General features: G+C 36.4%; 1 protein-coding gene across 1 annotated transcript in view; it reads right to left on the bottom strand.

The window, feature by feature from the left end:
- The window catches only part of LOC123548765 (exosome complex exonuclease RRP44-like), a 74319-nt gene that overhangs the window by 4759 nt on the left and 47826 nt on the right, over nucleotides 1–21734 (bottom strand). The window contains exons 12-18 of the mRNA XM_053546053.1: nucleotides 12754–12855; nucleotides 9657–9721; nucleotides 7496–7580; nucleotides 4465–4592; nucleotides 3729–3815; nucleotides 2891–3047; nucleotides 404–624 (exon numbers count right to left, since the gene is read on the bottom strand). Coding sequence (XP_053402028.1) covers nucleotides 404–624; nucleotides 2891–3047; nucleotides 3729–3815; nucleotides 4465–4592; nucleotides 7496–7580; nucleotides 9657–9721; nucleotides 12754–12855 — 845 coding nt within the window. The remainder of the gene's footprint in view (nucleotides 1–403; nucleotides 625–2890; nucleotides 3048–3728; nucleotides 3816–4464; nucleotides 4593–7495; nucleotides 7581–9656; nucleotides 9722–12753; nucleotides 12856–21734) is intronic.

Genomic DNA, 21734 nt, shown 5'->3' with positions numbered 1-21734 from the left:
CTATTCTACTATAACCACTAAACTATAACAATTCCACTCATAAGCTTGTTTACCTGCAACAGAACACTGAACAATGTTTGTTTTGTTTGCTTAAGACCACTTTTCAACAGTGTTTCAGTTATATAATGGCAGGCAGTTAAACTTACCAGTGTTTCAGGTTTTCTATAGGTGTACCAACCTGTTTTCTGCAACTTACTGCAAACTTTTCACATGAATCCGATGACAAAGATAAATGATTTTCAGACCCAGGTCTTTTAACAAATTGTTATGGTGAATGTCTGTCTCAACAGGGGATCAAACCACGACCCCACGATTCTTAGATCTGCACTCTCCCACTTCAGTTAAGCATGTGGGCTATTTTGGAATTAAAAACCTCAAAAACAAAGTGATTACAAAAAAGCACCTTCTAATTGGTGAAGTGAAGTGAGTATAAATCTCACTGGCTAGACCATAATGGAGAAATTCTGATTCTGGTATCATTCCACTACAAAAATACACTGCCTGCATCATACATCTTGTTGTCATTATCCGTAACATGGTGTTGAAATATTTGTCGTCTTCTATTACAGCCGCATTCAGACTGTCAGCTAAATCTTTGCCTTTTGATACATTCATTTTGAATCCCTAAAAATGATATCAATATTCTGTGAAATGGTTTCAGCAGCGTTGTCATCTTCACATGAAAGCACTACCTGTGAAAATTTCAAGCATATCCTTTCAATAGTGTTTGAGACAATGGTCTCTATATTCTATACAGAATAACTATCAAAGGGCCATAACTGTGGTAAAACAGGCACAGAAATGGTCATCTGCATATCATATTTTTCATCTATGAAAGTTTGAAGCAAATCAGGTTAATATTGTGGGAAGAGTTGGACAAACAAGATTTCAGCACGAAGAGATGTACTGACAGCAGTAATATATAAATTAGAGGATATAATTAAACATACAACTTTAGAAAGTGTCAAACAGCAGAATAAACAACAAGAGATCACAGAGTGATCTTGGCGCCCACCAATGTGCCATTTTTGAGTGTTCCAAATTTCAAGACTTACTGACTAGCTCAAGGTCAAATTTCATTTCCGTACACAACACAAATCTATGCAAGTGGTCCAAATTTGAAGGCTGTAGCTTGAGAAATGTAAAAGTAGGTCACTAGGTCAAAATCAAGGTCAAATTTTACTTTGGAATACAAACTATGCATGTGGTCCAAATTTGAAGCCTGTACCTTCAAAAATGTGAAAGTAGGTTACTAGGTCAATGTAAAGGTCAAAGTTTGTTTCGGTACACAAAACTATGCATGTGGTCCAAATCTGAAGGCTGTAGTTTGAGAAATGTAAAAGTAGGTCACTAGGTCAAAATCAAGGTAAAATTTTATTTCGGAATACAACTATGCATGTGGTCCAAATTTGAAGCCTGTACCTTAAAAATGTGAAAGTAGGTCACTAGGTCAATGTAAAGGTCAAAGGTCATTTCAGTACACAAAACTATGCAAGTGGTCCAAATTTGAAGGCTGTAGCTTGAGAAATGTAAAAGAAGGTCACTAGGTCAAAATCAAGGTCAAATTTTATTTCAGAATACAGAACTATGCATGTGGTCCAAATTTGAAGCCTGTACCTTCAAAAATGTGAAAGTAGGTCACTAGGTCAATGTCAAGGTCAAAGTTTTTTTCGGTACACAAAACTATGCATGTAGTCCAAATTTGAAGGCTGTAGCTTGAGAAATGTGAAAGTAGGTCACTAGGTCAAAATCAATGTCAAATTTCATTTTGAAACAGGAAACTATGCATATGGTCCAAATTTGATGCCTGTACCTTCAAAAATGTGAAAGTAGGTCACTAGGTCAAAATAAAGGTCAAAGTTTTTTCCAGTGCACAAAATTATGCATGTGGTCCAAATTTGAAGGCTGTAGCTACAGAAATGTGAAAGTAGGTCACTAGGTCAAAATCAAGGTCAACTCATGTCAAGGTTCATCTTGCCACTCAAAAATATACATGTGGTCCAAGTTTGAATGACAAGAACATTTTAAAAGCTTTTCCCTATATAAGTCTATATGAACCATGTGACCCCCGGGGCGGGGCCATATTTAACCCTAGGAGGATAATTTGAACAAACTTGGTAGAGAACCACTAGATGATGCTACATTACAAGTATCAAAGCCCTAGGCTTTGTGGTTTGGACAAGAAGATTTTCAAAGTTTTTCCCTATATAAGTCTATGTAAACCATATGACCCCCAGGGCGGGGCCATATTTGACCCTTGGGGTATAATTTGAACAATCTTAGTTGAAGACCACTAGATGATGTCACATACAAAATATCAAAGCCATAGGCCCTGTGGTTTTGGACAAGAGGTTATTCAAAGTTTTTCCCTATATAAGTCTATATAAACCATGTGACCCCCAGGGCGGGGCCATATTTGACCCCAGAAAAATAATTTGAATCATCTTGGTAGAGGACCACTAGATGATGCTTCATACCAAATATCAAAGCCCTACGCTCTGTGGTTTTTGACAAGAAGGTTTTCAAAGTTTTTCCCTATATAAATCTATATAAATTATAGAAATAAACAAAGGGCCATAACTCACTCATAAATTGTTGAACCAGTCTGTTTTTCAGGGGGACACAACTAGGGTACCAATACATCATTCTGACAAAGTTTGGTCAAAATCCCCCCAGTAGTTTCTGAGGAGATGCGATAACGAGAAATTGTTAACGGACGGACGGACTGACGGACGGACGGAATGACGGACGGACGGACCACGGACGCAGAGTGATTTTAATAGCCCACCATCATCATGATGGTGGGCTAATAAAACACGAGGTTCTTTGTCAGTTCAACAAAGAAGGAAGTAAAAGACTGTATATTCTGCAAAAAGCAACAGTATCTTACCTTAGATTGTGCTGCCTTTATTAGAGGATCAAAATTGGATGCAGGCGGGGACGGATGTCTCCGCAGTACAGCACAGTTAGGGAACTCCTCATGTATCTTCTGGGCTGTTGAGATGTTTGCCAATAACATAAACTCTTCTACCATGGAATTTGTATCTCTATGAATGTATCAATATGTTATAAATATATATATATTCAGCCGCTAAACAGAAATATCAGGGGGAAATTTCTTTTCTGTTTGAACAATATAATAAACAATCTAATAACGGTTTCTAGTAAGTTGGGATGAAATGCAGTCTGAACCTAGAGAGTAACTTCTGTGACAGGCTTGGCAGAAAGAAGGAAAATTTGTCTTTCTGATATGGTAGTCTTAAAACAAAATTTTGATCATGTTGATTTTAGTATTTTTGACTGTTAATGGTGATCAGTTTTTTTCCTGTTACATACAGGCACCCTAGTAGAACCACTGACCTTCCAAAAGCTAGCTTGATGGTTCCTTCACATAACTTAATTCTACATCCGAAGAGTTTTGAACAACAGCAATGGAGGGAGAATGAAAAGAAAATGGAAACGCCTGTGAACTTGGCCAATAGAGTGCAAATTATTCCAAATCCGTAAACTGAATCATATGGCCTATAAAGTGCAATAATTCCAAATCTGTGAACTTTTATCACATGGCCTACAGAGTGCAAATGATTCCAAATCTGTGAATTTATATCACATGGCCAAGTGAGTGCAAATTTTTCAAAGTCATTGAAATTCACCACTTGCTTTCTAGAGGGTATATGATTCAATGTAAATTTATTATTACTTTTTAAGGATTTTAGTATTATACTTACAGTAACTGCTTAGCTTGAACATCAATAGGATCATGTGTTTCACTGTCTATATTAAAGCGAATCTCCGGAGAGGCTAGGGTAAGGGCACTGTAATGACCAAAAATCAAATATGAAATGCTAACAAATAGAAAAGAAAGAATAGGATATTATCACACTCCAACTGGACATATTTAACCTTTATATCTGATAGGGATTTAGAATTATTGAAATTTCAATTCATTAAATTTTAAACATTTAAACTGCAGAAAAAAAACTCCAGAAAGTTTGCAATATGCTAAATTTGAACTATTTAGCATCTCTGTTACACATTTTTCTGGTATTCAAATGTCTTTGACTCTACACTTCCAAACCTTTGCTTACAACTTATAGTTTCTCAACCTTGGCTGATAAAATGTGTATCATTAATTCAAATTGTAGCTGTAGAGTTAGACTCAATATACAAAGGAGCTAAATGTTGAAGTAGTGTAGTTTAGTGCTGATGTTAATATGCCTGTCTTCGAAGAAGAAGGGGTTTATTGTTTTGCTCATTGTCAGTCCATCTGTCAGCAGACCATTTATAGAAACTCATGCTTAATTTCCTTACAAATCAATTAATGGCTGCTGCTTCTGATTTCTTCCGGTTTGATAAGGGATGTGTGTTGAAACTATATAATGTAATGGAAGCAAAGTCTAACAATTTGAGCATTATTTTTCTGGCTAACAAAATGAAAACATAGTTGCAACAGAATTTTTTTACCCTTTATCAATTCTGTTTTGTTTGAGTATTTTAGCAAGTTTATTAAGACCCCTCAGACTCTTGGCTATATCATCATTCCTGCTCGGATCATCTATTATCATCTGTGCTTCTCCATACGTCAGTGATGCCTGAAAGTATTATTATACAAAAATGTGACTTGTATATTACAACGCTTTACATCAGGGCTCCGGAAATTTGCTGGTCTGTCAGTTTTTGGACCGATTTGTGAAGTGAAAAACAAGAGGACCATGATGGTCCTGAATCGCTCACCTCTTCCCACATGACCCAGTTGATAAACATTCAGACCAACTTTCATACAGATCCCATGAAAAATATGGCCTCTAGAGAGGTCACAACGTTTTTTCATTATTTGACCTACTGACCTACTTTTTGAAGGCACGTGACCCACTTTCGAACTTGACCTAGATATCATCAAGATGAAATTTCTGACCAATTTTCATGAAGTTCCACTCACAAATATGGCCTCTAGAGATGTCACAAGGTTTTTCTATTTTTAGACCTACTGACCTAGTTTTTGACCGCACATGACCCTGTTTCGAACTTGACCTAGATATAATCAAGATGAACATTCAGACCAACTTTCATACAGATCCCATGAAAAATATGGCCTTTAGAGAGGTCACAAGGTTTTTCTATTATTTGACCTACTGACCTAGTTTTTGATGGCACCTGACCCACTTTCGAACTTGACCTAGATATCATCAAGATGAACATTCAGACCAACTTTCATACAGATCCCATGAAAAATATAGCCTCTAGAGAGGTCACAAGGTTTTTTGTATTATTTGACCTACTGACCTAGTTTTTCATGGCACGTGACCCACTTTCGAACTTAACCTAGATATCATCAAGGTGAACATTCTGACCAACTTTCATGAAGATCTCATGAAATATATGGCCTCTAGAGAGGTCACAAGGTTTTTCTATTTTTAGACCTACTGACCTAGTTTTTGACCGCACGTGACCCAGTTTCAAACTTGACCTAGATATCATCAAGATGAACATTCAGACCAACTTTCATACAGATCCCATGAAAAATATGGCCTTTAGAGAGGTTGCAAGGTTTTTCTATTATTTGACCTACTGACCTAGTTTTTGATGGCACGTGACCCAGTTTCGAACTTGACCTAGATATCAACAAGGTGAACGTTCTGACCAATTTTCATGAAGATCTTGTGAAATATATGGCCTCTAGAGAGGTCACAAGGTTTTTCTATTTTTAGACCTACTGACCTAGTTTTTGAAGGCACGTGACCCAGTTTCGAACTTGACCTAGATATTATCAAGATGAACATTCTGACCAATTTTCATGAAGATCTTGTGAAATTTATGGCCTCTAGAGAGGTCACAAGGTTTTTCTATTTTTAGACCTACTGACCTAGTTTTTGATGGCACGTGACCCAGTTTCGAACTTGACCTAGATATCATCAAGATGAACATTCTGACCAACTTTCATAAAGATCCCACAAAAAATGTGACCTCTAGAGTGGTCACAAGCAAAAGTTTACGGACGGACGGACTGACGCACGCACGCACGCACGGACGACGGACGCTGCGTGATCACAAAAGCTCACCTTGTCACTATGTGACAGGTGAGCTAAAAAAACGAAAAAAATTGGTGCCGTAAAAATCGAGAAAAGTATAAATTTCGATCTGAAATCTCAATACACGATCACCTACCAAGCAGGATATTGTTGCTTGCACCCTCAGATAATCAATAAACTTATCAAACGGTCTGACTGTCACCTTGGTAATTGGTCCGTAATTAGCATGTGACACAACAGTGCTCACGTGGAACATTCTTTAACATTTGCAGGCAGCCGACTGCAATGTATTTAACACTTCTGATTGGTTTCTAAACAGATTGTTTTATTTCAATAGGATATGTCTGAAGATGGATAAAAGAAACAAATGGTCATTGCGTTTAATGAGACATCACACGGGAAACCGATACAGATAATTTTTATATAATAACTTGATTTGTAAAGATAACACGATTCATTTGGGACTCCAGTTGAAACAAGTACAGAAAATAGTCTTTGCTACACAACTACAAAAAAATAAAAAGAAAACAAGAAAAAATGGACTGGCAAACCCGAATGATAAAGAAAACCAGAGTGGCGCTGTTTATCAAATTGGTCTTTAAAAAAACGTTTTAAAATGAAATTTTGTGTACATCAGACGAGAACATATAACTTTATTATTAGATGTAGTTGCTTATTGAAGTACAACACCAATGAAATGAAATATCCACGGCCAACCCACGTGACCTTTTGGTACTATACACGGGAAATTCATAAGACATGGCACTCCATCCAGTTACATCATACTGACATATGGCCCACCTCCTAGATTTATCCTCTTAAAGCTGGGCACTATTAGTATTATTATTCACAGCTTTGGTATGATAGTACATTTATTTACATCTTTGGTATGATAGTACATTTATTTACAGCTTTGGTATGATAGTACATTTATTTACATCTTTGGTATGAAGCAGATAGGGAGTGAATCCACAACCTCCCATACTCCAGTCGGGCACTACACCAATAGGCTACTGATGTGATATTTTATTTGTTTCAGTTTATCCAATCATACAATCTAAAAATCCACAAATCAGTCGCCCACAAATAATTCTGATTGAAATATTCAAGGCCTTGTGAGTGGATCAGGAAAAAAACTGATTTTGTAATGATTTTGTTCTGATTTTGTACATGTCCCTAAGCATTCTTTACGACTTGAAAATATGTTTGAGAAACAATGCACAAGTGTAAAGAAAATATTCAATTCAAAACAGTATATTTGAAATTTCTATTTTAAATAACTGATTTAAGAGCATCAACATCTTATTGTGAACACTTCTATCATGTCACTTTAACAATAGTGAATTAACCTTGAGTTCTTAGTAATACAAAATTCTTCCAGAGCTGACACCCCACACCCCGACATTGAGAATAATAATGATTATAATGATATTTCTGTGACATAACACTATATAAAGATTTCTTACCCTTGATTCTATAACACTCTTCATAAATGTTGTCTTGATGATTGCAGCGTCATGGGTCATCTCCCATATCACAGTAAATGCAAATCTGATCATAGAAAATACAAGGCTGAAATTATTTCAAATTTACTTAATCATGCAGCAGAGCATTTTTAAAATCCCCTTGACATAAATTCAATTTTTTAACATTGGGAGTCATAACTAGTATCTAAACCACAGCCTACTGACTAATGAGATCATTCCAACAAAGTTAAATTTTGAAAGAATAACAAAACAATTTTGTGCCATTTCTGAAGATATTAAAACCATTTTAATGACTTCATTCTGCAGCTGATACCACTGATTTAATTTCCAAATCCATAGCTGACTTACAAAGCTTCATTGTGAAATAGCAGCACCAGGAGATAAAGTGTGCGTAACCCCTGGATATACATTCTAGTGCAACACCTACCAGGCTAATGAATTACCGAAATTTTTATGAAAAATATTTATTATAAATTTAATCTATGTTTTGTATAAATGAAAACTGACAACTCACTGACTTTAAACAAATCTGAGTAACCTCCTACTATGATAATGCACTATAAACAATGTTCAACATCAAACTTTATATTATATAGAAGTAACATCACTTAAATTTGCAAAACCTTATTCTTTTGTGACTGTACTAACTCTTATAAATCAACTGATACCATGTACATTTTCGACTGGTCAAATTCTATATACTATTTCCATCAAATGAATATGTTTCTATGGTTCTGTCTCCTAAATAAATATTTATTTTTGCTTCGTTAAATTTATTTTTGTATATGAAACAAAACAAAATTACTGTACATAAAGGAATCATATCAGAAAATACACTTGTAACTGCAGATTTGAGAACATCAATGCACATAACACTTACGAGTTTCATATATCAACAGATACACATGGTTTATTCTATAATTAATATTTTAACCATTTGCAAACTGTAGATCAGTTTGACCGCATTCTTTACCCGATAGTAAAAAGTAACTGTAAACTGACCACAGACATGTATCATATGAAGATATATGCCTTCAGGTTAAAGTCTTCACAACTTATTGATAGAAAACCATTTTCTAGCAGAAGACCGAACATGACCTTGACCCATGAAATACCAATCTGGATGATTGTACATGTCAAGGCTGTTGTTAACTGAAAATGGTTTTCTATTGATAAAATAACCAAATTAAATGCAGAAACCCAGAAAAGCAGCATGAACTACAACTAACATTTACAGCAATAAAAATTTCCCTCAAGTATTATTCTATTTAAAGCAGTCCACATGATATCCCTCTTGACCATTTTTTTAAAAATCAAATTCATGGTTCAGAATACATGTATTTCAGCCTACATCTATAAAATACTGGCTTGTGAACAATGACAACCATTTTTTTCTCTGTTATAATACAGTAACTGCTTTCTTTTTTCATTTTTTTTTAAAACTGAAAAACACATTAAATAGAATTGCACCAGATCTAACCTTTCTCTTTTGTTCAAAATAACAATCTTTTATTTATAAGAATATTTAAAGGTAAAACAGCAATCAATGATAGGCCTTTAAAGATACATGTATGTCTGACATACCTTCTAGCATCAGTATTACTGGTAATGCACCAACATATATATCATTATTACAAGACAACTGAAATAGGTCCTCTCCAGTCTTTCCCAATATTCTGCCAGCACACACAGTATTTGACAGGCCTGTTATTATCACAGCTTTTATTGCTTGGGGATATACTGGGTTAGGCATAACACAGCCTTTATTTATTTCAATGTGCAGATCTTAAGGCACCAGAAAGTGTCCATCTAATAACCTAACTGGGTACATCATTTCTAGCAAAGTTCAATTATTTCACTGTTGTCTCCTAATACAGTAACACTGTTATTAAACATGATTTTACAATGGCACTGATCAGTGTTATTAGCCTATGCAGCCTGAATACGCTATAGCACTGGTATATGAAAACATGTGTTTATCAATATTATTACAAATATAAAGTGTGATATCTGGACACTTAGATAAGAATATAAATAAGAGACAGGACAAGTAGTTTGAAAAACATAATTCAAATACATGCTCAATTAAAACCAAAGTAACTTTATGGTTTAAAATAGTACAATGTACATAACAATATACCTGTCTACATCACATCTCAGGGAACACAGATTAGAACTCAGCAACTCTGGCACCATGTCTATCCTCTGAAAATAATATATAACATACAATCATTTATTGCATTTTGACACAATGGTAATAAAAGTTATAACATGAATTTGGTATTATACTAGTGTTGTAGTGTTATATCCTTGCAAGCATAGGAGATGGTGCTTGAACTGATTTTGTTACAAATATGACAGGTAAGGAAAGAAGAACTTCTATGTTTCTTCAAAAAAAAAGAGCCAACAAGAATTTGTGATGAAAAGAATATTGTATTCAGTTTTTCTACCCTGAATTTATCAAACTCTAATATTAAAATTAACAAGTGAATGAAGTATTGCCATGCAATACAAAGTCCCCTACTGGAAGGCACCTAATTTTCTCTACTGCAGTATAACATAATGAACTGATATCTGTCAATGATGTATAAACAATATTGTACTATATATACAATATAATATAACAAAGCACTTGGATTAAAATTTGCATATATAAAAACGTACAGTTGTTTTCATTTGGATTTTTTTTTTTGGTCGATTATACAAAAAATTATCATAAAAGTTATTTATAGTAGCAACAAAGTGAAATAAACCCTAAAAAAAAAAAAAAAAAAAAATCTATAAAATTTAAGTCCACAAGAAACTCTTTACCAGGTAGAGATAGATCAAAATACACCTAAAATTTGGATGTACCGTGCATGTTGTACCACAGAAAAGTGGTCTCAATTTTTCCCTACGGCCAGTAATAAAAAAGTTACAATATAATCTATTTATAGTAACAACAAAGGGACATAATTCTAAAAAAAGTGTGCCTCATAGTGGTGAACATTTCTACCAAGTTACATCAAAATCCCTCCATGCATGAAGAAGAAATGCTCCGGACAAACTCATTCTTGAATTTGACCTTTAACCTCTAAGTATGACCTTGACCTTAGACCTAGGGACCTGGTTCTGGCGTGCGACAATTCGTCTCATGGTGGTGAACATTTGTGCAAAGTTACATCACAATCCCTCAATGCATAAAGAAGAAATGCTCCAGACAAAGCCATTCTTGAATTTGACCTTTGACCTCTAAGTATGACCTTGACCTTAGACCTAGAGCCGGGGCTTTGCGCACAACATGTTGTCTCATCCAGGGAAATGTTTGTGCCAACTGATATTTAAATCCTGTTTTGCACGACAAAGTTATAGACCGGACAGGAAAAAAATCTTATTGACCTTTGATCTCAAAGTGTGACCTTGACCTTTAAGCTAGGGTTCTGGGTGTTGCGCATGACTTGTCGTCTCATCATGGGGAACATTTATGCCGAGTAATATTGTAATCCTTTGATGGATGACAAAGTTCTGGACCGGAGAGGAAAAAAACCGTATTGACCTTTGGCCTCCAATTGTTACCTTGACCTTTGAGCTAGGGGTCCGGGTTTTGCGCATGACATGTTGCCTCATCATGAGGAACATTTGTGCCAAGTTATATCAAAATCCCTTCATGGATGAAAGAGTTATAGACCGGACAGGAAACAGACCCTGTTCATGCCATGTTAACATTTGACTGCTAAGTGTGACCTTGACCTTTGAGCTAGGGGTCTGAAAGTTCTGCGCGACACATCGTCTTATTATGAGGTACAGTTATGCCAATTGATATTAAAATCCCTTCATAGATGGGAGAGTTATGGACCGGACAGGAAAAAAGCTCTGTTGACCTTTGACCTCAAATTGTGACCTTGACCTTTGAGCTAGTGGTGCGGGTTTTGCACATGACACATCGCCTCATCATGGGGAACATTTTTGCGAAGTAATATTAAAATCCCTTCATGGATGAAGGGATTATGGACCGGACACGAAACAGACCCTGTTCATGCCATGTTAACATTTGACTGCTAAGTGTGACCTTGACCTTTGAGCTAGGGTTCTGAAAGTTGTGCATGACACATCATCTTATTATGAGGTACAATTGTGCCATGTGATATTAAAATCCCTTCATGGATGGGAGAGTTATGGACCAGACAGGAAAAAAGCCCTGTTGACCTTTGACCTCCAATTGTGACCTTGACCTTTAAGCTAGGGGTCCGGGTTTTGCGCACGACACGTCGTCTCATCATGGGGAACATTTGTGCCAAGTAATATTAAAATCCCTTCATGGATAAAAGAGTTATGGACCGGACACGAAATTGCGGACGGACGGAATGACAGAATGACGGAATGACAGAATGACGGAAAAGCGCATTCCTATAGTCCCCGAAACTGGTTTTCAACCAGTAGGGGACTAATAAAATACTCCATACAGTCTTACGTTTTATTATTCCATTCAATAATAAATGGCACTCAACATGTAACACGCTGTTTACTCAGAACACTGGACAGGTATAATTTCAATAACATTTCAAGATAATGAACAGAAAATCACTGATAAACTGAAGCAACAAAAGGTTTCTCTTTACAGGCAAATTTTCTTGTTCCTTTGATCACTTCCAATAAGTAAAGTGTAGCACTTCCAATTAAAAGCATAGATGTGAATCCCAGGACAGGAAAATGTTCAATGTGACCACTGACTGAACACATTATGTCTAATGTAACTTGTCTTCCACCTAATTAAAGTGGAGCAGTTGTTACTAGTGGAGAACCAGTTAGTACTGGTACAGGAATCCAGAAACATTGCTAAGATTAATAACCAAACACCATATAAAACTGAAATAATGTAATAAAACAGAGTTTCAACAAAATATCGGTTTTCTAAAAACTTGTCAGGGCATGTTATCATGGAATGCTGATTCGGTAACAACAGAATTATGAAGAATTTTTGCAGATTTTAAAGTTGATGGAAAACCCTATGGTCTCACCAATAGGGCATAACTTTAGGCATAGGATTGCATGACTGCAGTCTAGTTAGAACTAAGAACTCCACCAAGCCAGCTGGATGGTTTCCTTAAACATGAAACTTCAACCCTGCATGGGGATAGCATTTTATTCCATGTCAATATACTTTAAAAATAATAACTAATATTACTGAAATTAACTGCGGGTATTAAACTCAAGAGATGTACATGTACACCATGAAAATATGTAGCAAGGTAATATACCTTGTCTACAAGATAAACTGTTGTACCACGATTAGCTGCCTCCCTATCTAAAGCATTTCCAGGTCTTATGAAATGACTTACATCTGCAATATGTACTCCTACCTACAATATATAAAACTATCCATTAACATTTAACATGCCAAAAAGCAATAATACAATGAGAGAGTATCTCACTATAAAAACATATTAAATAACAAGAGGGTCATGAAGGCCCTGTATCGCTCACCTGACCTACTGACCTAAAGATCATCAAGATTAACATTCTGACCAAGTTTCATTAAGATATGGTCATAAATGTGGCCTCTAAAGTGTTAACAAGTTTTACTTTTGATTTGACTCGGTGACCTAGTTTTTGACCTGACATGACAAAGATTCGAACTTGACATAAAGATCACTATGATTAACATTCTGACTTAGTTTCATGAAGATACAGTCATAAATGTGACCTCTAGAGTGTTAACAAGCTTTTCCTTTGAATGACCTAGTGACCTAGTTTTTGACCCCACCTGACCCAGATTTGAACTTGACCTATAGATAATCAAGCTAAACGTTCTGACCAAGTTTTATTAAGATATGGTCATAAATTAGGGATTTTTCTAGAGCGGAATAGCAGGGCGCAGCGCCCTGCCCATTTTTAGTGCCGCCCTTCTGCCCAAAATCGCTGCCCTTTTGCCTTTCTTCAGCGCCCCTTTGCCCTTTTAGCACCGCCCCTTTGACCATTAATTAAATATTTCTAAATGAACTGCCCATCAATCATCCGTCAAAATACCATCCCAAATAATTGTCAATCGATACAAAGTTATGACACGCACCTACTATACACAGGTGCTGTGTTTTTTTTTTTCCCGAGGCATGTATGCAGTATCGGTATGCAGACGACGACCGACCGAATCGTAATAAACAACAATTAGATAGGTCAGCAATTAAAGCAAACTGCAAAACAGAATAATTAAGAGTGCAAGAATGTCACAATATATGCCTGTCACAGCAAATTTCTTTACTCTAGCATCTGTATTTGCAAATGGAATTTTAACTTTGTGGTTGTTTAGTAATAACTAAGTGTTTTGTTTTTCTAAGTCCACAAAAAAACTCCTTACCAGGTAGAGATACCTTAAAATACACCTAAAATTGGAAAGTAACATCTATGTTGTACCACAGAAAAGTGGTCTTGGTTTTTCCCTACGGTCAATTATAAAAAAGTTACAATATAAGTTATTTATAGTAACAACTAAGGGAAGTTAATCTTAAAAAAAAAAAAAAAAAAAAAAAAAAAAAAAAAAAAAAAAAATTGTAAGTCCTCACAAAAATCTTTACCAGGTAGAGACTGGTCAAAATACACCTCAAAATTGAATGTAGCATGCATATTGTACTACAGAAAAGTGGTCTTGATTTTTCCCTATGACTAGTAATGAAAAAGTTACAATATAAGCTATTTATAGTAACAACAAAGGGAAGTAATTCGAAAGAAGGGAACTGCGCATGACACTTCGTCTCATGATGGTGTATAATTGTCTCAAGTTACATCAAAATCCCTCCATGCATGAATAAGAAATGCTTCGGACAAAGTCATTCTTGTATCTGACCTTTGGCCTCTAAGTGTGACCTTGACCTTAGACCTAGGGACCTGGTTCTTGCGCATGACACTCCGCCTCATGGTGATGAACATTTGTGCCAAGTTATATCAAAATCCCTCTATGCATGAAGAAGAAATGCTCCGGACAAAGTTTTCATTCTTGTATCCTTTGACCTCTAAGTGTGACCTTGACCTTAGACCTAGGGACCTGGTTCTTGCGCATGACACTCCTTCTCATGATGATGAACAATTGTGCCAACTTTCATCAAAATCCCTCTATGCATGAAGAAGATATGCTCCGGACAAAGTCATTCTTGAATTTGACCTTTGACCTCTAAGTGTGACCTTGACCTTAGACCTAGGGACCTGGTTCTTGCGCATGACACTCCGTCTCATGATGGTGAACAACTGTGCCAAGTTTCATCAAAATCCCTTCATGCATGTAGAAGATATGCTCCGGACAAGGTCTGTGGACGCCGCCCGCCCGCCCGCCCGCCAACCCGCCCGCCAGGGGCGTTCCCATAATACGTCCCGTTTTTCAAACGGGCGTATAAAAAGGAGAAAAAAACATATCTCATAACAAAGTCTGCTGCTTATTAATGCCGATTAATGGCCAGTAATTATCAGCAATTAGCGTGGCACCATGAGTCAATTTTGTTGTTCACAATTTGATCTTGGTTGAAGATAACAGTCGATCTTTAATTAGTATCACTGCCTATCAGAATATCTATGATTTTGTTATATTTATTTCATCAAAATACTATTAAATTTGTATGATATTAATTTTGTTTAAAAGAAAACAAGTGAATGAAGTATTGCCATGCAATACAAAGTCCCCTACTGGAAGGCACCTAATTTTCTCTACTGCAGTATAACATAATGAACTGATATCTGTCAATGTTGTATAAACAATATTGTACTATATATACAATATGCTATAACAAAACACTTGGATTAAAATTTATATATATAAAAACCTATAGTTGTTTTCATATTGAATTTTTTTGGCTGATTATAAAAATGTTATCATGTAAGTTATTTATAGTAACAACAAAGGGAAATTAATCTTCAAAAAAAAAAAAAAAAAAAAAAAAAAAAAAAATCTATATATGTAAGTCCACAAGAAACTCTTTACCAGGTAGAGATAGGTCAAAATACACCTAAAAATTGGATGTAACATGCATGCTGTACCACAGAAAAGTGGTCTCGATTTTTCTCTACCGCCAGTAATAAAAAAGTTACAATAAAATCTATTTATAGTAACAACAAAGGGACGTAATTCTAAAAACAAGGGTGCCTCATGGTGGTGAACATTTGGTCCAAGTTACATCAAAATCCCTCCATGCATGAAGAAGAAATGTTCCGTACAAAGTCATTCTTGAATTTGACCTTTGACCTCTAAATATGACCTTGACCTTAGACCTAGGGACCTGGTTCTTGCACATGACATGTTGTCTCATCCAGGGGAATATTTGTGCCAACTGATATCTAAATCCTGCTTTGCATGACAAAGTTATAGACCGGACAGGAAAAAAATCCTCTTGACCTTTGATCTCAAAGTGTGACCTTGACCTTTAAGCTAGGGTACTGGGTGTTGCGCATGACACGTCGTCTCATCATGGGAAACATTTATGCCAAGTAATATTGTAATCCCTTGATGGATGACAGAGTTCTGGATCGGACAGGGAAAAAACCTTATTGACCTTTGACCCCCAATTGTGACCTTGACCTTTGAGCTAGGGGTCTGGGATTTGCGCACGACACGTCATCTCATCATGGGGAACACTTGTGCTTAGTGATATTAAAATTCCTTAATGAATGTCAGAGTTATGGACCGGACACGAAACAGACCCTGTTCATGCCATGTTAACATTTGACTGCTAAGTGTGACCTTGACCTTTGAGCTAGGGGTTTGAAAGTTGTGCATGACACATCGTCTTATTATGAGGTACATTTGTGCCAAGTAATATTAAAATCCCTTCATAGATGGGAGAGTTATGGACCGGACAGGAAAAAAGCCTTGTTGACCTTTGACCTCAAATTGTGACCTTGACCTTTAAGCTAGGTGTCTAGGTTTTGCGCATGACACGTCGTCTTCTCATGGGGAACATTTGTGCCAAGTAATATTAAAATCTCTTCATGGATGGGAGAGTTATGGACCGGACAGGAAAAAAGCCCTGTTGACCTTTGACCTCCAACTGTGACCTTGACCTTTGAGCTAGGGGTCCAGGTTTTGCGCATGACATGTCGTCTCATCATGGGGAACATTTATGCCAAGTAATATTAAAATCCCTTCATGGATGGGAGAGTTATGGACCGGACAGGAAAAAAGCCCTGTTGACCTTTGACCTCAAATTGTGACCTTGACCTTTGAGCTAGGGGTCCGGGTTTTGCGCATGACACGTCGTCTCATCATGGGGAACATTTGTGCCAAGTAATATTAAAATCCCTTCATGGATGACAGAGTTATGGACCGGACACGAAATTGCGGACGGACGGACAGACGGACGGACGGACGGAATGACGGAAAAGCGCATTCCTATAGTCCCCGAAACTGGTTTTCAACCAGTAGGGGACTAATAAACCACTCGATCTTTTACAGAACGTAACGGCAATATCAGAATTTAGCATAGACAGTCATTGCGTAGAGTAGTTTCCCTTTACCAAAATGGCAAAAATCGTAAACAAAGTTATTTTGAAGTTGGAAAATTGTCTACAGTGCATTTATACACGAGTATCAATGGTACGTTCAGTAATATAATGAATGTATAATGACAGATTTGCACCAGAATTATTAAATTATTCAAAAGTATCTTTATGGTATATTTCTAATCAAGACAAGAAACGCAGCAATGCCACGAAACCAGGTTTTCAACACTTTTCATAAGAATAAACAAGAGTGCCAGAATGTCACAATATACGCCCGTCACAGCAAATTTCTTTACTCTAGCATCTGTATTTGCAGATGTAATTTTAATTTTGTGGTTGTTTAGTAATCACTGTAATTCTTTTGTTTTTCTAAGTCCACAAAAAAAACTCCTTACCAGGTAGAGATACCTTAAAATACACCTAAAATTAGAAAGTAACAACTATTAGTACCACAGAAAAGTGGTCTTGGTTTTTCCCTACGGTCAATTATAAAAAAGTTACAATATAGGAATAAGGTCAGTAATTTGGTCGAAAATGTGCTTCCGTGGTGTAGTCGAAAGAAGTCCATAATAAATAGATCCTAATTTTCCCATTTTTTGCGCAAATTCGTGTAGAACAAGTGCTTTAATCACCATTTTTCACTACTAGAATACATTCTGCATGAAATGAGACGGTTTTCATGTTGATACACCCCACATGGCAAGTTTTGCAGATCGAAACCGGAAGTAGGTGTTTATTGCGCGGACGAGAGCAAATATGCGCCATTTTAAGGGTAGCAGACCACAACTGACTGGCATTTCACTAGGAACTACATAACCCCCTATTTTCTTTTCATTTTTTCGTTAATTTGTGATAGAACTTCCATGAAAAATAGGTGTAGGAAAAAGTGATGTTCTCTAAAGATACGTAAAGACGACCTGAAGTTGTCTTTGTTTATATGAAACAAAGAAGGATTTGAATTACTGACCTTTAACCTATAAGAGCTGAAATAAGACTTTCTCGAAACACATCGCAATTAGTCTTAATAGTCATAGATCGGTTGTATATGATATAAAAGGGTGTTTCCAATGCAAAATAATAGTGAAATTTGAAAAATTTTGAATTTTGACCATATTTTGAGTAGATGCGCCTATTCAGCAGCGATTTCTGGGATTAAAAAGCCAATATTTTGTCTCCAGAATGTCAGGAAATGCACAAAATGCATCCTTCTGGGCCTTATTCATGACGGAATGAATGATATTTCAGAATCCAAGTGAAAAATAATGCAAACGAGTGAAACTTTTACCAAAATATACAATAATAGGAACATAGGGCCAAAATTTAGCACAGTAAATTGGTAGGGGGTGGCTTCTATTAAATGTCTATATTTCTCTAAAATCTTGAAATTTCACAATGAAACTTGGCAATATGTTTGGTATTACATCTTTCTTGAAAATAGGAATGAAAATTGTGTGATATTTGATAAGAAACATTTCTTATAGGAATAAGGTCAGTAATTCGGTCGAAAATGTGCTTCCGTGGTGTAGTCGAAAGAAGTCCATAATAAATAGATCCTAATTTTCCCATTTTTTGCGCAAATTCGTGTAGAACGAGTGCTTTAATCACCATTTTTCACTACTAGAATACATTCTGCATGAAATGAGACGGTTTTCATGTTGATACACCCCACATGGCAAGTTTTGCAGATCGAAACCGGAAGTAGGTGTTTATTGCGCGGACGAGAGCAAATATGCGCCATTTTTAGGGTAGCAGACCACAACTGACTGGCATTTCACTAGGAACTACATAACCCCCTATTTTCTTTACATTTTTTCGTTAATTTGTGATAGAACTTCCATGAAAAATAGGTGTAGGAAAAAGTGATGTTCTCTAAAGATACGTAAAGACGACCTGAAGTTGTCGTTTTTTATATGAAACAAAGAAGGATTTGAATTACTGACCTTTAACCTATAAGTTATTTATAGTAACAACTAAGGGAAGTTAATCTTAAAAAAAAAAAAAAAAAATACAAAAAAAAAAGTTGTAAGTCCACACAGAAATCCTTACCAGGTAGAGATTGGTCAAAATACACCTCAAAATTGGATGTAACATGCATGTTGTACTACAGAAAAGTGGTCTCGATTTTTCCCTATGTAATATAAAAGTTACAATATAAGCTATTTATAGTAACAACAAAGGGAAGTAATTCTAAAGAAGGGAACTGCGCAAGACACTTCGTTTCATGATGGTGTATAATTGTGCCAAGTTACATCAAAATCCCTCTATGCATGAAGAAGATATGCTCTGGACAAAGTTTTCATTCTTGTATCCTTTGACCTCTAAGTGTGACCTTGACCTTAGACCTAGGGACCTGGTTCTTGCGTATGACACTCCGTCTCATGATGGTGAACAATTGTGCCAACTTTCATCAAAATCCCTCCATGCATGTAGAAGATATGCTAACCCTAACCCTAACCTAACCCTAACCCTATTTTTAGTAACAATGACCTTGACCTTGATCCCAGAAACCCCAAAATCAATCCCAAGCTACAACTTTATATAAGTTTTCTATACACCTAGTTTCATCATGATAGCTCATTCCTAAGTTAAGTTATTGACTGGAAACCCTTTTTCTATTTTAAGTAACAGTGACCTTGACCTTGACCCCAGAAACCCCAAAATCAATCCCAGCCTTTGTCTTGATATAAGCTACATACATACCAAGTTTTATTCAAATATCTTTACCGAAACAAGAGGACCATGATGGTCCTGAATCGCTCACCTCTTCCCACATGATCCAGTTTTGAGTATGACGTCGTTTTTTCTATTATTTGACATAGTGACCTAGTTTTTGAGCTCATGTGACCCAGTTTTGAACTTGACCTAGATATTATTAAGATAAAAATTCTGACCAATTTTCATGAAGATCCATTGAAAAATATGGTCTCTAGAGAGGTCACAAGGTTTTCCTATTATTTGACCTATTGACCTAGTTTTCGAAGGTACGTGACCCTGTTTTGAACTTGACCTAGATATCATCAAGGTGAACATTCTCACTAATTTTCATGAAGATCTCATGAAAAATATGGCCTCTAGAGAGGTCACAAGGTTTTTCTATTTTTATACCTACTGGCCTAGTTTTTGACCGCACGTGACCATGTTTCTAAACTGACCTAGATATCATCAAGGTGAACATTCAGATCAATTTTCATGAAGATCCATTGAAAAATATGGCCTCTAGAGAGGTCAAAAGATTTTTCTAATTTTAGACCTACTGACCTAGTTTTTGACCGCAGTTGACCCAGTTTCAAACCTGACCTAGATATCATCAAGATGAACATTCAGACCAACTTTCATACAGATCCCATGAAAAGTATGGCCTCTAGAGAGGTCACAAGGTTTTTCTATTATTTGACCTACTGACCTAGTTTTTTAATTCACGTGACCCAGTTTCAAACTTGACCTAGATATCATCAAGGTGAACATTCTGACCAATTTTCATGAAGATCCATTCAAGCGTATGGCCTCTAGAGAGGTCACAAGGTTTTTCTATTTTAAGACCTACTGACCTAGTTTTTGATCGCAGTTGACCAAGTTTCAAACTTGACCTATATATCATCAAGATAAACATTCAGACCAACTTTCATACAGATCCCATGAAAAATATGGCCTCTAGAGAGGTCACAACGTTTTTTCATTATTTGACCTACTGACCTACTTTTTGATGGCACAAGACCCACTTTCGAACTTGACCTAGATATCATCAAGATAAACATTCTGACCAATTTTTATGGAGATCCATTCACAAGTATGGCCTCTAGAGAGGTCACAAGGTTTTTCTATTTTTAGACCTACTGACCTAGTTTTTGACCCCACATGAACCTGTTTCGAACTTGACCTAGATATCATCAAGTTGAACATTCAGACCAACTTTCATACAGATCCCATGAAAAATATGGCCTCTAGAGAGGTCACAAGGTTTTTCTATTATTTGACCTACTGACCTAGTTTTTGATGGCATGTGACCCACTTTCGAACTTGACCTACATATCATCAAGGTGAACATTCTGACCAATTTTCATGAAGATCTCATGAAATATATGGCCTCTAGAGAGGTCACAAGGTTTTTCTATTTTTAGACCTACTGACCTAGTTTTTGACCGCACGTGACCCAGTTTCGAAATTGACCTAGATATCATCAGGGTGAACATCCTGATCAATTTTCATGAAGATCCATTCACAAGTATGGCCTCTAGAGAGGTCACAAGGTTTTTCTATTTTTAGACTTACTGACCTAGTTTTTGACGGCACGTGACCCAGTTTCAAAACTGACCTAGATATCATCAAGATGAACATTCAGACCAACTTTCATACAGATCCCATGAAAAATATGGCCTTTAGAGAGGTCACAAGGTTTTTCTATTATTTGACCTACTGACCTAGTTTTTGATGCCACGTGACCTAGTTTCAAACTTGACCTAGATATCATCAAGGTGAACATTCTGACCAAATTTCATGAAGATCTTGTGAAATATATGGCCTCTAGAGAGGTCACAATGTTTTTCTATTTTTAGACCTACTGACCTAGTTTTTGACCGCACGTGACCCAGTTTCGAACTTGACCTAGATATCATCAAGGGGAACATTATGACCAATTTTCATAAAGATCCCATGAAAAATGTGACCTCTAGAGTGGTCACAAACAAAAGTTTACGCACGCCACACGGACTGACGGACACACGGACGGACGACGGACGCTGCGCGATCACAAAAGCTCACC

Source organism: Mercenaria mercenaria, chromosome 6 (genome assembly GCF_021730395.1).
Source record: "Mercenaria mercenaria strain notata chromosome 6, MADL_Memer_1, whole genome shotgun sequence".
Taxonomy (NCBI): Eukaryota; Metazoa; Mollusca; class Bivalvia; order Venerida; family Veneridae; genus Mercenaria; species Mercenaria mercenaria.
This window is presented reverse-complemented; position numbering and strand designations above follow the sequence as displayed.